At 40.0% G+C, this 18,434-nt stretch overlaps 1 protein-coding gene across 1 annotated transcript in view; it reads right to left on the reverse strand.

The window, feature by feature from the left end:
* Positions 1-7,948: 7,948 nt before the first annotated feature.
* rims3 (regulating synaptic membrane exocytosis 3) overlaps positions 7,949-18,434 on the reverse strand; it is a 33,250-nt gene continuing 22,764 nt past the window's right edge. The window contains exons 3-7 of the mRNA XM_040122789.1: positions 10,401-10,542; positions 10,174-10,286; positions 9,382-9,483; positions 9,141-9,280; positions 7,949-8,432 (exon numbers count right to left, since the gene is read on the reverse strand). Coding sequence (XP_039978723.1) covers positions 8,220-8,432; positions 9,141-9,280; positions 9,382-9,483; positions 10,174-10,286; positions 10,401-10,542 — 710 coding nt within the window. The 3' untranslated portion in view covers positions 7,949-8,219. The remainder of the gene's footprint in view (positions 8,433-9,140; positions 9,281-9,381; positions 9,484-10,173; positions 10,287-10,400; positions 10,543-18,434) is intronic.

An 18,434-nucleotide genomic window follows, 5' to 3' on the forward strand; every position in this document is an offset into this window, starting at 1 on the left:
TGAATGTTTCTCTCTACTGTACATGTCCATCAGTCTCTGGCCAAGACCAACAAAAAATGTCAATGAATGTGTGTCCGGAGTGTGTTCACGATTGTACTGGACTCGTTTTGAATAACACACACCTGAGTATTGTTGGTGTGGGTTGTTTTTGATAATCTTTGCCTCTGTCGGGCTATGTACACTTGTGTCTTTTGAATGTTCTGTGGTCAACGGCGTCCTGTTGCTTTTTGGTGGATTGACAAATTCATCCAAGTTTTGAAAGTCTTACCATCAAGTTATAAGCAAACTGTGACCAAGGCTAATGCGTTTTCAGGTCACTCTAAGTGTTTACACTTTGGCCAAACCACATTGAGAAGCGAAAAGTGATTGTACAACCACAATCTGTCACCTCTCAATTTTTTAGATAACCCTTCCAAACCTTTCCCACACAAGCCCACAACAACCATCTCCTAGTCCTGTTTTTTCTGAAAGCTTTTCTCAATATGTTCATTTTTGCAACTGCATCAAGCCAGTACTGTAAATAAGCTCAATTTCCATTTTTTTAAAGAGGCACTTTAGTGTTATGTTGCCACTTTTAATGTGAGGGGTGAGAACGTAAAAGGTGCCACTAAGAGAGTTAAACAAATTAGCATAAGATTTTTTTTTAAACTGCCAATAAAGAAGCAGTATAGCCTTCAAAACTTTTTTCTTTACAGGTATTTCTTCCAAATCTAGCCCATTTGGTGGCAGTTGAGGCAACAGTTTGACAGCAGCAGTCCCCTTCTCTGCTGAGACCAATATTACCGTAAGAGAAAGTGTCATCTTTGTACTGTAACAGCAAATCTGTCAGTTAGCATTGAGAACTTTCTGGAAAAGGAGTAAAAATCCATCTCTGTGGGCAATAAGGCTTCACCTGGGCTCTCATTTGTGATTAACTGTAGGTTCCTTGTGGTCAGTTCCTTTTCTGTCTGGTATATTTTCTGTGAAATAAAAGCAAATAAAGGAATGTATCTTTTTATTTACTTGTCAATCAAGATACTGTGTGTTCTATTCTTTATCAGAATATCTCTGTATTTTATGTTTCTTAAACAAGATTGATGAACATGTGCTGTACATTAACTCTGCATTTTTTTCATATGCTTTGCCCCCTTTTGATTTTTATGTTCACACGTTAGTCAATTAAATTTGAGAATATGTAACATATGATACTTGTCTCTGTGAAAACATACAAAATAAATACTGTTTTGATTATATTCTATACGTTGTGTTGACATAAAGTTTGTAATCTACACTATTAGCCCTATCAGTCCCACAAATTACTGACATTTTTCTGGCTTTTTGAGTGAGGCTTCTGCGTGTATTGGTTTTTTTCACACACATCAAGATATGCTATTTCCCATTCTCCAGAAGTCAAGACTCGGGCTGTAAAGAGGTCACTATTGCTCAGTAAGTAACTGCCTATGTCATTCATTGGTTATGATGGTTTTGTGACCCCTATGAAGTGAGAAAGATTAATGGCATGGTTTGAGAAAAAGCCAAGTCAACTAAAAGTTACTTTGAGTAGAGGCTCTTAGTTGAACTTTTACATGCAAATACATTTTTGCCTGTTATTTATTGGTTTTAATACTGTTGCAAGCCCATGTTCATGGTCAATTGCGCCAAAAACCTCACAGATATCACTGATTAGTTGGGTTACTGTTCTGTTTTTATCTGTCATGTTTAAGCTTTTGTAAGTCCATTCTTCTAGGAAAACAGTTTAAGTAGCTCTTGCTAAAGAAAAAATGTGCTAAACATGCATATTTGAAGGTAATAAGAAGCTTTACAGTGGCTACAATCATTGTTTTTATAGTAACAATGGATGATATGACTGTGTATTATCAAAGGAGTCGCCAATAGAGATGAACGCATAGAGATTCAACACCTGACTTTGCAGTTTTTGCTCAGTTCTGTGGAGAATTTTATTATCTTTCAGCCTATATTTTTTGTGTTACAGCTTGCAACTTTACTGTTTTGGTTAAGTGTCATGGCTCTCATTGCATCATGTTTGTCCCCAGCAGGAAGCTGTTTTCAGCTAAAAAAAAAAAAAAGCTCTAAAAACCCACTTTATGCAGTCTCAGCACCAAATGGCAGACAGCACAAGGTTAGTGACTAGCTGGTGAACACAGTCGAACCTTTAAGAGCCAATTTTCTTCCTCACGAGCTGTAGGAGACAAAAAACAGAGCTGGAAGGAGAGTGAATATTAAACTTAGATTTATCAGATGGCCAGAAGCACAAACAAACACTACTGTTGCCCTGAATCTGCTCAATGTGTAAATAGGACATGGTTTGCTAACAAGTTTGCCATATCAATTTAAAAGGTGAAAATATGTCAATGTTTCTAATTCCCCTTCGTTTCACCTAGGAGTGAAGATTCTAAAATACACACTTGAGAAATGTTTGTGATTCAAATAAACTTTATTGACTTTGCGTCCAGATGTCAAAGGGCATGCAGATACAGGCTTCTGAATCCGAAATTGTTCTTTTTTTCCTCAGTTTGGTTCTATTTTCTTACAAAACTACGTGCACCTTAAGTAATCAATTCTGCAGCGTACAAACCACAAAAATACCAGTTTTACATTATCAAATACTGCACATAGAAAACATTTACAAAGCACAGGTATAAAATTACAGCTCCCCTTTTCTTCTTTGCCATAAACCACATCCTTTCATCAGACGGTCCGCTATGCTTTGCCCTTTAAAGCGTACTCTGTGAACACTCCTTGGTGGAAAGGTTAAGGCTAGGTAAGAAAAGACAACCACTCATCTACCAATACCAGCAATCCAATTTAACTGGGTTAAAGGTTTTGATGCTCCCATCTGTCTTTACATTTGATTCCAAGGCATCAATCTGCCACATGTGCTTTGAAATAGCAGAGATTTACTTTATTTTGGGGTTTATATTTGGGGTTCCACATTATGTCATTAGTTCAGGTTGTATTTATGGGGTTTGTGCTTTGCTGGGCTTGATAAGATAAAGGTTGTCCTGATAGTTGGGAGGGAAGCTACAATGGCCTTCATATATTTTGACAGATATCTAAAAGGACAGAATGGCTACTCAGGAAACTTGTGCTGTGATTACCAACACTTATAAACGTGGATGAAGACAAACTGGCGTATTCAGCAGCAAAAACTCCAATTTGCCCATCAACTTAGCAGTGGTGTCTGTTTCGTTCTCGGTGACACCTGCTACATTGTCAGACAGACGTATGGAATGCATGCTTCATTAGAAAATGAAAAGACAAATAACAATTGTTGCTCATGGGGACTATCATAGAAACGGCAGTTATTAACAATGCATTGCATGCTCTGTTGAGTCTAAATCGCCTCTAGTGCTTGCTAATGTGATTCGACTTTATATCTTATTTGTCATCATGGTAGTTCAGCTGATATTGACACCAACTCCCCAACTCTAGAAATGAGAAAGAGGCCAAAGCCAAGAGTGAGGGCCCCAGCAACCATAAGGGGGCTACAGCCAATGGTTATTGCCAGAAGTATTTCAGAAAATGGAAGGCTAAGTCCATGCTACTTTAAGATACAGCATATTTGACAATTCTTTTGCATCTCATTGAACTCCCATAAATGTGGTACTGGGTCATCATCATCACTTGTTATTATCATAATTATTATCACTTTTCATACCATCAGAAAGTTTAAATACAAGAAAATCATCAGAGTAACCATGCTGCAAACATTTTCAAGTTCAAATTACAAAATCATAATAATTCCATCAGCTTGATGGATTAATGGGGGGGGGGGGTAGATTTGAAACCCATCGTGGCAATTTAGATAAATAAAAATTCATTTCGCCAGACAGAATTCATGCTTGTTTCAACCACAGAGCTGTTCTTTTAAATGACTACACAGACAATAAGACATACTGTACAGAAGAAGTAGGGGCTACCTGAACTAATGCAGGCGAGGTCCCTGGAAAGTCTTCAAAGAGACAGTATAGCAAACAAGATGACAAAAAAAGATGACACTCAGTTCTGGTGTAAGGATTAAGAAATACATTCATAAAACTATACATATACATATATACTGTATAACTTCAGTACAATATTTCAAGCAAAATACATTTGTCAAAACTTTCAGTTGTGTGCTATAATAGTGAAGCCATGTCTCCTACATAAAATAAGGCCATTGTAAACTGAACAAGCCCTCATTTTCACAAAAATCTAAAGGCAGGTTTTGTCCACACCACCTCGCTGACTCTCTTTCCTCCTTCTCTAAATAATCCCTTTCTCCTTACAAAAATAAAACACATTTTCAACATAGCACTCAAGAGACAGTTCAGGTTGATTGAAGATACATTATAAAAGTTTTGCACGCAATAAAATTAGTTTATGGAATGCTCAATGTGGATTTTACAGGGAAACAAGCGAGTGTATGGGTTTACATTCCAAGCATCACCCAGACTTTACATTCAAATCTCCGCCGAGCCATGTTGAAATACCATGGAACTCTGGCTAATACCATCCTCACCTATCTGAAACATAGTTTACCAAGTTCTACATGCTCTACACTGTTTCCAATAAACTGCTCCTAAGTGTCTTTGATCAACACTTTGATGAATCCAACAATTTAGCAACCTGTTTTCCTGCAACTCCCTTTCACATTTAAAAAAGCATAAGCATCTTTCGGCTCCAGAAAACCATAAAAACTCTCTGAGGACCTGCTGAAACTCTCCCCTGCAATAGTTAACCCTGCTACTTGTGAAGTTTCAACCTCTCTTTAAGCATTTGTTTTTCTGCTTTGCGATTATTTTTTTCTAACTCACTTAAAACAGTAGAGTATGTGTCCAAATAATAATGATCATGTTGTGAGACAATGCATGTTAATTATGTGATACTACTGTTAGTTTTTCTCATCTATGGTAAATGCCATTACGAGAGAGAAAGGTTTTCATGCTCATATCTGAAAACCCTGATCCCTAAATTCCCTTGACTGTGGTCCTCTGTCAACTTGAGTTTACAGGTGGCTTTTTGATAAATCTCTACACATTTAAATCTCTCTCTCACTCACATGTTGCTGCCTTGCCACTCATTATTAATCACACAGTACAATAAATGCACCTCATTAAAAGACATACACCCACACTACATTTTTAAGAAGGCAGTATTACAACTTTTACTTTTGGTTGCAGGGATCAAAGGATTTGGACAAATTTGGCAAATGCTATCTGCTCTCTATAAATACACCTCCTACAGGATAATTATACATCTCTTTGCATTGTGTATTTTCCTACGTTCTATAATCAGACCTGTTAATGTTTTGGGTTACTCAATACAGCAAAGGGACACAGTCTCATACAAGCTCCAGAACATTGGTAATCACATGGAAAAATATTAAAAGTATTTTCATAGAGTTTACCAAGGACAAAACATTAAGCAGGGATGTTATACAGGTTTAGAAATTTCCTATAAGGTTTCTTTTTGATTTTTTTTAAGCTTCATATTCTCTCCATTTAATTTCTCTCCTGTCAACCAAGCTTTTTTTGTCTTCACGAAACGCACGCACTGAGGAGAATGTGTGCAAATACCAAGAATATAAGTCCTTATTTCTACATCATGCCAGCTGTCCACAAAAATAGATAGATACAAATCAATAAGGTACATAAAATTACTTCATATACATGACCATACAAGTACAGATCCAGCAAGGAATAGCTCCAGAGTGTAAAGGAAATTGGAACCCGGACCTTGACGGTTCTTTTAAAAAGGGCTGTATACATGATGGGAGGGTCAAAAACGACCATCACCCTCTTCCCAAAAATTCAAGAATGCCAGAGATCCCTTTATCCAAAGTTCAAAGAGCGCTGAAATGTGAATTCTGTTGGTCCGAGGTGCTGAGAAGATAAAATGCCTTGGATTTTCCCTTTTTGCAGAAAGACGAAGAGAGGAATGACATTTCTTACCAGACCACAGAACATATGGTGGTGATAAAACCAAATGCGAGCTCATAAACACACACAAGCTTTTAATAGGCTATAGCTTGAGACTGTCAGCTCTTGTAGCACTACTGAGATAGGACAGTCTTTAGTGTCTTTATCCATATACAAGTTTAGGTGTTGGTCTCAATACAGACAGATTCAAAACATTCAAAAAGCCACTGAAGTGACAGGTACACATTTTCTTAACCTTAAGAAAACAGTAAACACCAGTAGCTCAGTTTGTCCTGCTCCTTCTCTGCTGTCACTGAAGACTCAACCATTGCACATTTAACCAAAACAGCCAACAGGTCAGTCTGACCCTTTTTACAAAGACACATTTGTCATTTGACTTTTCTTGAAACCCATCAAACAAAAATGCAAAAAAAAATATTGTAGATTTTTCTCCTAGCGTTTATTTTCTTTGCAAATAACCACTTTTATGAATGCTCAGATTTAAGTGTAAAATCAACTTCTAAATCAAGATGCCATAGGCAAAACTGACCTGTTTCAGCTGTTTTAGTGGGCCCTTACACTGCCCTCACACTCATAATACGCTATAGTTACATTTCGATTGCTGGCATTAAATTAAAAGATTCAGAGATGTTCAATGCACTGTGACCAAATGAAACAAAAAATAAATTAACAAGTGGTCAACCACTGCAGGTTTAGAATTCAAACATATTTTACAGTAAAGTGCCATCTTAAACACAAACACACTGCCTGACAGGAAATATAAAATAAGGATGCGGAAAGATGGGTTAGAGTTGACATATTGCACCTGAAACAAGTAAAACTACCAGATATGGCAGGTTAACAATCACCCTGCTAGCAAAGTAATACTGGCATAAATAGTCAGATATCAAAAAGAAAAATGCAACTGGATTAAAATACATGTTTACACATTTACAAAGGGTTTAGTTACAGTCAGTGTGACAGAGAGGAGAGACCAAAGGAAAGTAGGAGGGTTAAAGGTTGTAGTTGGTACCAGGTGTGTGCGTGTTTGCCTGTGGTTGGACGTCTGGCTGTGATGTCTGACCAGACACGGAGAGAGACAGAGGCACGCCCGCCGCCTCCTGCCTTCTCCGTCAACAAGGAAGAGCGCCGGGAAAAAAAGATGAAATCAAGTCTAGGTGCTGGTATACAGAGAGAAAGAGACTGTGGCACCCCCTGGATGTGGAACACAAGAACCCCAGGCTGGAGCTTTTCTGCTGAGTGCCCTGTGGTACAACAGTCCTTTACTCTAAAGATGAAGGCAGGATCAGAAGTTTGTTCCTCAGCGATGTGTAGCTGGCTGACTAATTTGTTCTCCTCTTCTGCAGATGGCGATGATAGCGCTCTCCCTGTCCCCAAAACCCCATCCTTCTCCCTAGCTCAGCGCAGTGCTCTCTTTTTTCAGGACGGATCGCAAAATAAAGTGGCACTATACTCCTGTTACATTGGTCAAGGCAAGCTAAATAAAAAGATTTAAGCACTTTAAAATGTCTCTACAAAGGTTGCAAGCAAACATGCAGAATGCAGCCGATACATAAGTAAACACAAATAAGTATTTAACTATCTATCTGTCTATCTATCTATCTATCTATATCCGCCCTGCCCTGTGAACAATATAGAATAGCAGTGTTGCTACCTCACATAATAGCCATTATGTGAACATCCAAGCCTGTTGCCCAGGTACGTTTATGTGTTTGGCCTACCGTTCACGTGCTCACGTGTGTAGAATGTATCTTCTTTTTTTGCATTACATCTAAGTCATTGACTCTGCTACATATCCATACTTTATATTGTATACTACTTCACCTACTACTTATAGTAATAATAACAACAATAACAATTGCTTTGGTTTTAAAAAATAAAGTTTTTTTTTCTTAGTTTGGCATAGAGAGTTTAGAAATGGCCCTGGGATGAGTCATGCCATGGAGATCCGGTGCCTTGGAATGCAGGATATGGCACCCGGTGGATCGTTGTGCCATGGTAGGAAATGTTGAAATGACAGGGTGAAAAATGCTACATGTTCTGGTAAATTATGCCTACTTCAAGTTGGATTTGCCAAGTGTTTAGTCAACTAAAAACACTGATCAGTGGGTGAGAATATGGACGTACAGTAGAGTGTAATGTCCAGTAAAGGATATGGCAGCGCGTCAGCATGTGTATCAGAGATCAGTTATTATATGTTTGTGTATGCCTACCTGTCTTGCACTTCAAATACAGTTGTTGTGTTGTGTCTGCATGACTCTGCCTGTACCCGTGCATGTGGGTGTCTACAGGCGGTGTCTAGGTGCACGAGGGGCTGGTGGCGCTCTCCAAGGAGGACTGGGAGAGGCGTCTGGTGAGGGGTCCGATGCTGGGGTCTGCCAGGGAGGAGGTAGGGAACAGCTTGTACCAGCCGCTGACTGTGGCAGACAGGTCCAAGTCGTCAAGAAGGATCTGGGCCATTCCCATGAAGCACTTGTGGTCCATACGCCCGTAATCCCCCCACACTATTACCTACAGAGAAGATGAGGCATGAGGAAATACAGTAAGCATTTTATGATATAAATCATAAGTCATGTTCTTAAAGTTACCATGAGAATGCGACCTTGTGTATCGAGGTCTGCTCTTCGGTTGGCATTTACCAAATAAACTATATGTAAAAATATGATTAATAATATTAATATACGTATTTTCATACATTTTAATGTCAAACCCCTACCTACAGCTCTTCCTGTAAAGTACCAAGACTTTCTTGCTAAATGCACCTTGCTCTCAAAGATGTATGGGAATATGCTTTTCAGATGAATCAGATTCCTGTCATAGAAAAAACTGCAGGTCTACCTTCATTCCTTCGCCTCAAAAACCTTTTTCATGCAGAACTATAAGGGGATTTTACTTGTTGTCAAAACACTCAGGAAATATGGTTGGTCAATGATTTGACTAATGCACCTTGCTAAAGAAAATGTTACTAGATTTCAGAAAATTCTTCAACCAAGTCAATTTGCTTCGACAGGAAATGAAATTCTCTCAGTGCCGCTAGGAGATCTTCTGACAGGAGAGAGAATATGTTTTTAATATTAAAGAATATGAATATACGAATATATATTATCTTTGTTGTATGTTGGGTGTGGGAATGATTAACAGGAATGAAAAAATGATAAAAGGTAGAAAGGAAGCAAAATTTGAAAAGAAGAAAAGGGAGGAAGGCAGCGTATCACTTACCTGTAAGACTTTGCCCTGAGGACTCTCATCAAACAACAGAGCCTGCTGGTAGGTGGGGTCTAGAGTCTTCTTCACTACTTTGGTTTTCTTCTTGGCCAAGCACACTCCATTCTCCAGGACATACACCTTTACGTAGGTACCTGCAGACACAACACAAGCAAATACAGTATAGCGACGCTCCTACATGAGCAACAAAACATACAGTGGAATTTCCCAAAAAAATGAAGTCAGTTCAGAATACCTGGTATGTTCTTGGAGCCTGGTTTGGGGATCAACCCTCTGGCCTGGTTGACCTCCACCTCCAGCTGCCCTCCTCTGTCTACCATGCCGACATGGACATCCCCTGTTGAAGGAAAACACACCATCTCTAACAATCCTATGATAAACTTACTAACACAGAAAAAAAAGAGCCAAAACTTTGTTTACAGTTGAACTTTGTGGTGTTCAGTTGAACATCATTTGCAACAAGCTTGGGTTCACCAAGGTTACAGTTGCCAATATCTAACAGCAGAGGGCAACACACAGCTGTAAGTCTGTCTTCACAACCAGGAATGGTTGAGCTCGCTGTTCTCTTCTGCTGTTTTTCACAAATGATCTTTGCATGAAAGATTTATATCTCATGCAAGAATAACTTCATCCGTGCTGAGTGAATACACTAGTGTTGTGTAGTATTTTTAGATGCTGCTGTGCATCTAACAGTTCTTATTTGTTGGTATATGGCTGTATTTATTTGAATTTGACTCTCTTATTACTCAGTCCAAAAATATTCACATACTCTTGTATTACAGATTTATTTACTTGTGATTGTGTCATTATTGATGAGCAAAAAATGACTGTGGAGTGATGTGCTGTCTTTTGACCGTTTCATGGATGTTTCACAATTAAATTTTGCTCCTGCGTGAGTACAAACGCAATCAATGGTGAGAGAACAAAGAGAATTTGAAGCACATTAATCGCAGGGTACTGACTCTAGATCCAGAGCAGAATGAAAGTGACTGAAAGGCGTTGTTGGTCTATGTAACTCTTGGCTTACCCATGGGGGGTGTAGCTAGTGTTTGCCGGCCTACAATCTGAGCGGGGCCTAGTCCATCCAGAAAGTCACTGAACTGGCTCTCAGGCCCCAGGCGTGTGGTAGGGAAGACAAACCTGAAAGAGTCAGAGCAGAATTAATGTTAGATAGATGGTTACTGTGTATGGATGGATGGATGGATGGATGGATGGATGGATGGATGGATGGCTGAATTGCTGTTGAATACTCACGTTCCGTCAGAGCTGTTTGAGTTGGTGCTGCCGTCGGTTGAGTCCTTGCTGCCCTGCCGTGTCACTCGGCTCCTCATCTCCACGGCGATGCCAGTCTCCGTGCTACGTCGGATGGTGCTGCGAAGCTTCTTTGTCCCGCCATCTGAAAAATACAGAGGTCGCAGCTCCTGCTTTTAAGTGACCTTACATCAGCAGGATAATCCACTAAGCATTACAATCGGAGGAAGTCGTAGAGCTGTCGGGCAAGGAAGTCAGGTATTATACAGCACCAACATTTCTGAGTTTCTGAGTTTGTACGAAACACCTGAAACTGACAGTGGATGGATCTTTCTGCAAAATTATTTTATGTCTGTGAGATGGGCTATAAAAGACCTATCCAGGATGTTTTCACTTTTTCAATACTACTCACTATACTGTTTATTTTATTCGCTTACTATACCCTTATTTTACTTAATGTGTAAAGCTGAGTTAGCTCTGAGACAAGAATTTCATTACTGGCGATGATGTTTGCAGTGTTATCAAGTATATGACAGTACACTGATGATGAGGAATTTAGGTTGGCCTTTAGAACACCCATCTCTCCACTGTTTGTTTTGAAGCAAGCTCACTCAGGCAAGAAGGCAATCTCACCTAATATCCACAGGGTTGTCCCTGCACTACTGGAAAATCTCTCCACTCCACAGGTATTACTACATCGCATCTTTAAACACACAGAGCCCAGTTTACAATGGCTGTTGTGAGTAGGGGCCAGTGGGCTTTTAGGGGGACTTCTGAGCCTGACTTGTGTAGTAGAAACATACACAAATTGGCAGCTTGAGGACTGCTGTGAGTGTCGGGGTAGAAAGAAAGTCAGGAGGCTGAGCTGGGAGCGGGAGGGGGGAGGGCGAGGTATTTAGGCTTAACATCTCTGCTGACACTAGGAGAACAAAGCGAGCTGGAGAGCTGCTAACCCCAGAAGAAGCTTTCAGGGCATCATCCCCTGTAATGAGGGGGATGGATTCAGGATGTGACATGTAAGGTTGTGCACTCACGCAGTTTTAGCAGTTAGCCCTTTCCCTTATCCCTCTTATCACTGCCATCTTTGTCATGCATATATACTAGATCTGAAATGGTTAGTAAATTAATCATTTAGTCAGTCGATAGAAAATCAATCGGAAACTATGTTGACAGAAGACCGATCATTACAGTCATTTTTCAAGCAGAAGTGTCCAGTATCCTCTGGTTTCAGCTTTCAAAATGTGAAGATATGCTGCTTCTCTTTGTCATAAATGACAGTAAATTTTGCACTGGTGGTCAGACATGACAGGGGATCTGAAGACATCACCTTGCTCTCTGACATTTCATACACAAAATAATTAATAGATTAATCCAGAAAATAACCGCTACTTCCATGCCTAGTATCAGCGCCTTTATCACACGGGAGTCATTGATTACATTTATGTAAACACACTGATTAAGTATACTACAAGAAAATGCTAATTGGAGTTTAAATTAAAATATTAAAGGCAAGACACAAGTTGTAGAAGGGAGGAAGAAGGTGTAAAACAAAGGGACAGATAGAGAAAATAATACTTTACTTCTCCCTGATGTCCACAGTTGTAAACATTAAATCTTCAAATTCTCAAAGCTATGTGACACAATAATCTGTAGAGAAACGTGCACACACTGAAACACAAATGTCATATTGGCACTAGACAGCACTAGTGTTTATACATTCACACCTGCATGCAACATTTGCACATCCACACACAGTGTCTGCACGTAAGATGCACGTCCGGGCTACATGGTGACAGTTTAGTCAGACGGGAGGATGAGAAAGCAGCTGTGCGCAGTTGTGTCAGCAAAGCTTGCTTTAAAAAGGCCTCTACAAAGTCTGGGACTAATTTTTGGGATTTTCCTTTGACAGGGGCTTTCTGGGCAGGCATATTTTTTAAGTCTTGCAGTAGGGATTGAAATTCTTAAAAAAATGTCTTAATCCTTTGCAGATATCTGCACGTTTTCCCCCTTCATTGAACTTGTTAATTTGGAAGTAATTCACAAAGCTCTAAAAGGAGGAACCAACTGATGAACTTGCTCTGTTTAAGTGCTGCATCTGCACAGGTCATTACGACTGCAGTTGTGGTTGCTGTAGAAACTCATACATCTCTCCCAGATAGTTGAATGGTGCAGTGAAGTCACCAGAGGAGACTTTTAACAAGCAGTTGTTCATTGTTGCTAGCTGAGTGCACACACAGGTACAGCCGTCCCCCTTCATTAGCCTGAGCAACTCTAAGCTCATTAAGCATGCTCACCGTGCCCATCTCATCTCCATGACAACCACAGACACCCCGCATCTTCACCATCGCTATGGAGATAAACAGATAGCAAACAAAGCCACTTGGTGAGACTTTGGGGGGGGGGGCTGAAAAGAGGAGATATAACAAGAGGACAGGTGGCTTTGAATGCGTGTCACAGAAGAAAGAGGCCAAGTAGATGTAAGCGAAGATGAGACTGATGGGGTCCCATGGGTGCTGGAGATGAGGAGAGGGGTGCTGCCTTCTGCTGCCTTCTATTTATAATCCTGCAGTCAAGAATATTTCCAACAGACAGTGTGTGTATGTATTAGAAAGTCAGTGTGTGTGTGTGTGTGTGTGTGTGTGTGTGTGTGTCTGTGTGTGTGCGTGCGTGTGTTTGCAGCATCACACCCAGACAAACTCCAAGTACTCCTGCTGCCATGACAACCCCCGCCCCCGGATCTGGACCCAGACAATGCCACCTGAGACAACTGGCGCCATGGCGACAGGCTCATCCCCCATCACTTTTCTTGAAAAATTTAATTTATTTTTAGGCAACATTTCACCAAAACTCCTGATCTGGACGCACACTGCCACTGCAACAGTAACCTGAACTCTGTCCTTGCTTATAACTGAACAGTACTGGCCTGCTGTTCAAGAATATAGTGTTTAAAATTGTTATTAAATACAATTAGGCTGCAAGTGTGTATGAGCTATGTATCATGGTGGTCAAATGTGTCTATTATGATGGTGAATCTGTCAAAACACCCTTAAGAGTCAGTTTATTCACACAAGTAGGGCATCTCCAGTATAACCCTATCTTTCAACTATCAAGTAGCTAATAATTTAACTTCATATCCACACTCAGCCGGCCCCTCCCCTCTCATCTAAACAGCCCCCAACCACCCCTCCCCATGGTGCGAAACAGCGATCTCTTCCTTCCTATTTAATCCCCTCCTCCTCGTCTGCGCTTTCCCCTCATTCGTTTCCATGGCAATGCCGTCTGCATTGCACCAAGAGCCCCGGCCGGCATGTTCGTTCATAAGCCTTTCCCCTCTCTCAGTGTCTTTCTTAGCTCTTATTGTCCTCTCCACAAGTCTCACTCCTTAATCAGCCAACACTTCTTTTCTGCTCTCCGTCTTTAAATGGTATCTCCCGACACTCTCTCTTTCTTTCTTTTATTGCTGCTCTTTATTTCCAGCTCTTTGTTTGCTTACTATCTTTTTCTTATCCCTGCTCCCCTTTTTCTATACATACACCCCTTATGCACTGATTCCTTTTTTCTGTTCGCTTTGCTTTGCTTTTCCAATCCCGCTCACTTTCATTTCATCCTCTCTAGTAGTTCTCTAGTTCTTTGGCGACTCCTGTCTCTTTTCCCTGTCCTTCCCATCTAAATTATTTAGCGTATTTTCTCCTCTCCCTCTGCTGAACTAACTTTGTTATACAGTGTTAACATCAAATACACATCCATCCTGAAAAAATTAATTAGAGGTAGCCTGACATATATGCCATTTGAGTAGCTAAAATAACAACATTACATAAGCCGTTGTGCTTCACTGTGCTACAGGAGAAGGTTTCTTGTTAAAGTGTCTCCTGTTGCCTTCACTATGATGAGTAATATTTTGTCCCCAAAGACGCACTCATGAAGCCATCGCACGCTCAAAACTTTCTTTTTGTGTGTAAAAACCAAGGTATTCGTTAGAGGTACTTATGCGAGCCATGTGTTTGATAATCATGATAACTCAAGATCGAGTCACAGGGAAGGAGATCAGGACAGGAGAGAGAGCGAAGTGATGGGAATGGAAAGATTTAATAGCTTCAGCAGAGAGAATTAATAGCAGAGAGGGAAATAAAGAAAGGTGGGATTACTGAAAACGCCAACAATGCAGTAAAGAGCCACACACTGTGACTGCATACGCACTCACGCATGAAATATAGCTTCTGTGTGTGTGAGTGCCTGTGTGTGTGCTCAGTAGATCATTAATGCTACTCTGACATTTGGAGAGAACACTGATGAAGCCTTTCTCGTTATATTCTGTTATACAGAATGCTGTTTTTAGACTCCCTGGCTGCGCCGACATGCCTATTGGATGCACCGGTGACGGCAACGATCCACCATGCATAGCAACAGTAACCAAGCATGGGTGTTGGAGATGAAACATCTATGTCGGTATCTTCACCGCTGGACCCCTGCTAAATTTGGACAAAAAGAAGATTCGACGTAGAAGCTTAAGTAAGACAAGAGATTATGTGGATGAATCTGTGATTCAGAACCATCATGATGTATCATACAGTTTTATGTAAGATTACAGCCAATGATTTAACGGTTAACACGGTATATATATATTATACAGACAGATAATCAACTATGACTATCATAGAAAGAGCACAAAGGTGATGGTATGCAGATTTTAATATCTTCAGACATAGCCAGGCGATCTATTTCCTCTTGTTTCAAGTCGTTATGCTAAGCTAAGATATCCCCTACCAGTTTTAGCTACATATTTACCGTAAAGGTATGAGAGTGGTCTAAATCATCATCTAACTCTCAGTAAGAAAGTTTATTAGCATATTTTCCAAAATGTCAAACTGTTCCTTTAAGGACACATCAATAGTCTGAGGAGAACCACTCATAATACTAACACAACACAGTCCTGGGTGTAGCATATAACCTTCAGGTAGTTTGGTTCATGAACATGGCTTCTGGATCTCGGACTGTGTCTCTTTAGTTGTATTTATGTCTGTGTGCAATCATATGCCTTTGTTTTCTTTCCTGGCTGCTTTCCGTGCGTCCGTGTGTGTGTGTGTGTGTGTGTGTGTGTGTGTGTGTGTGTGTGTGTGTGTGTGTGTTTGTTTGTGTTTGTGCTATTCCTAAAACCATTTTCACTATAATTCAACCATTTACGAGACTCTGCCAGCAGTCCACTTTTCTAAGACGGTTATTTAAATCTAACCGAGCGTGCTAAGACAAATAAATGTGGTTAAAAGCTAAGTGTAGACTAGTATGCTAAGTGTTACTCTGTTTTTAATGATAATGCATGGGAGTTAAACAAAACTAATCTCCTTTGTTGTGTGTGTGTGTGCGTATGTGTGTGTGTGTGTGTGTGTGTGTGTGTGTGTGTGTGTGTGTGTGTGTGTGTGTGTTAGTGAGCGCGCGCATGTGTGGGTGGGCGTACTGTCAATGTGTGTGTGTGTGTGCGTATGTGTGTGTGTGTGTGTGCGTATGTGTGTGTGTGTGTGTTTGTTTGTGTTTGTGCTATTCCTAAAACCATTTTCACTATAATTCAACCATTTACGAGACTCTGCCAGCAGTCCACTTTTCTAAGACGGTTATTTAAATCTAACTTGGCGTGCTAAGACAAATAAATGTGGTTAAAAGCTAAGTGTAGACTAGTATGCTAAGTGTTACTCTGTTTTTAATGATAATGCATGGGAGTTAAACAAAACTAATCTCCTTTGTTGTGTGTGTGTGTGTTTGTTTGTGTTTGTGCTATTCCTAAAACCATTTTCACTATAATTCAACCATTTACGAGACTCTGCCAGCAGTCCACTTTTCTAAGACGGTTATTTAAATCTAACTTGGCGTGCTAAGACAAATAAATGTGGTTAAAAGCTAAGTGTAGACTAGTATGCTAAGTGTTACTCTGTTTTTAATGATAATGCATGGGAGTTAAACAAAACTAATCTCCTTTGTTGTGTGTGTGTGTGTTTGTTTGTGTTTGTGCTATTCCTAAAACCATTTTCACTATAATTCAACCATTTACGAGACTCTGCCAGCAGTCCACTTTTCTAAGACGGTTATTTAAATCTAACCGAGCGTGCTAAGACAAATAAATGTGGTTAAAAGCTAAGTGTAGACTAGTATGCTAAGTGTTACTCTGTTTTTAATGATAATGCATGGGAGTTAAACAAAACTAATCTCCTTTGTTGTGTGTGTGTGTGTGCGTATGTGTGTGTGTGTGTGTGTGTGCGTGTGTGTGTGTGTGTTTGTTTGTGTTTGTGCTATTCCTAAAACCATTTTCACTATAATTCAACCATTTACGAGACTCTGCCAGCAGTCCACTTTTCTAAGACGGTTATTTAAATCTAACCGAGCGTGCTAAGACAAATAAATGTGGTTAAAAGCTAAGTGTAGACTAGTATGCTAAGTGTTACTCTGTTTTTAATGATAATGCATGGGAGTTAAACAAAACTAATCTCCTTTGTTGTGTGTAAGTGTGTGTTTACAGCTTGTGTCGAGAGGAGTGGTAATGACAACCTAATTATAGGTCTTTTACACACAGACGTTCATAAACATACAAAACACGGTGACTCATGTCACACACTTTATAGCTTGGTGACACACACTGCAACTTACTGCCTGTTTAATCCTTGCTGGGGTGCCACTAAGTGCTCTTCCTCATTTTTGATCCAGGTTGCTAAATCTGAGAGCTCTTACTCTATTTGGGTAGGTTGCCAATCAACTAACAGCCCCCAATATATACAGTGGCATGAAAAAGTCGGGGTACCCCTGGTCAAAATTTCTCTTACTGTATTCAAGCAAGTAAAGATGACCTGATTTCCAAAAGACAAAGTTAAAAATGACACATTTCTGTAATATTTTTAGCAAGATTACTTTTTTATTTCCATCTTTTACAGTTTCAAAATAGCTAAAATGGAGAAGGGTCCAAAACTAAAGTTTGGGCACCCTGCATGGTCACTGCTTAGTAACACCCCTTTTGGCAAGTAACACAGCTTGTGAAACGCTATTTGTAGCGTCTTTCAGTTCTTGTTTTGGGGGATTTTCAGTGGGTGTGATGTTTGCTCCCAGAATTTGCTGGTATTCGATTGAATCCATTCTACCTTCTACCATTAAGCCACTGGCTGCAACACAAGCCCAAAGCATGATTGATCCACCCCCCTGTTTAGCAGTTGGAGAGGGGTTCTTTTCATGAAATTCTGCACCCTTTTTTTCCAAACACGCTTTTGCTAGTTGCGCAGAGCAGTGCACCACCACTCCAGCCTGCTAAGTCTTTCTGAAGGTCTTTTGCTGTCAGACGGGGGTTTTGATTTGCCTTCCTAGTAATCCTACAAGCAACTCTCTCAAAGTTTTCTTGGTATTCCAGACCTCAACTTGACCTCCACTGTTACTGTTAACTGCCATTTCTTAAGTACATTATCAACCGAGAAATGGGCTACCTGAAAACAGTATGCTATCTTCTTACAGCCTTCTCCTGCTTTTTGAGCATGAATTATTTTAATTTTCAGATAACTAGGCAGCTGCTTAGAGAAGCCTGTGGCTGCTGATTGTTGGGACAAGGTTTGGGGAGTCAGAGTATTTATAAAGCTTTGAAATTTGCATCCTGTGGCCTTTCCTAATGATGATTGTGAACAAGCAATAGCCCTAACAAGCTAATTAAGGTCTGAGACCTTGGTAAAAATTATCTGAGAGCTCAAATCTCTTGGGGTGCCTAAATCTGTATGGTGCTCCTTTCCCTTTTTTTCCCCACTCTAAAATTGTACAAAAGAAAAATAACCAACACCAATCTTCCTGAAAATATTTAAAGAATGTTTTATCTTTAACTTTATGCCTTTTGGAGATCAGTTCATCACTTAACTATGCACAGTAACAGACATTTTGACCAGGGGTGCCCAAACTTTTCCTGCCAGTGTATGGGAAATAACACCTCAGTTGGCTCTGCTCTTAGAAAAATTTGATATGCCGTATAATACAATGGCTCAGAGATTTCAGTTTTTGATTTTTAATACATTTTCAAAAAAT

The sequence above is a fragment of the Xiphias gladius genome, chromosome 24 (assembly GCF_016859285.1).
Source record: "Xiphias gladius isolate SHS-SW01 ecotype Sanya breed wild chromosome 24, ASM1685928v1, whole genome shotgun sequence".
NCBI lineage: Eukaryota > Metazoa > Chordata > Actinopteri > Istiophoriformes > Xiphiidae > Xiphias > Xiphias gladius.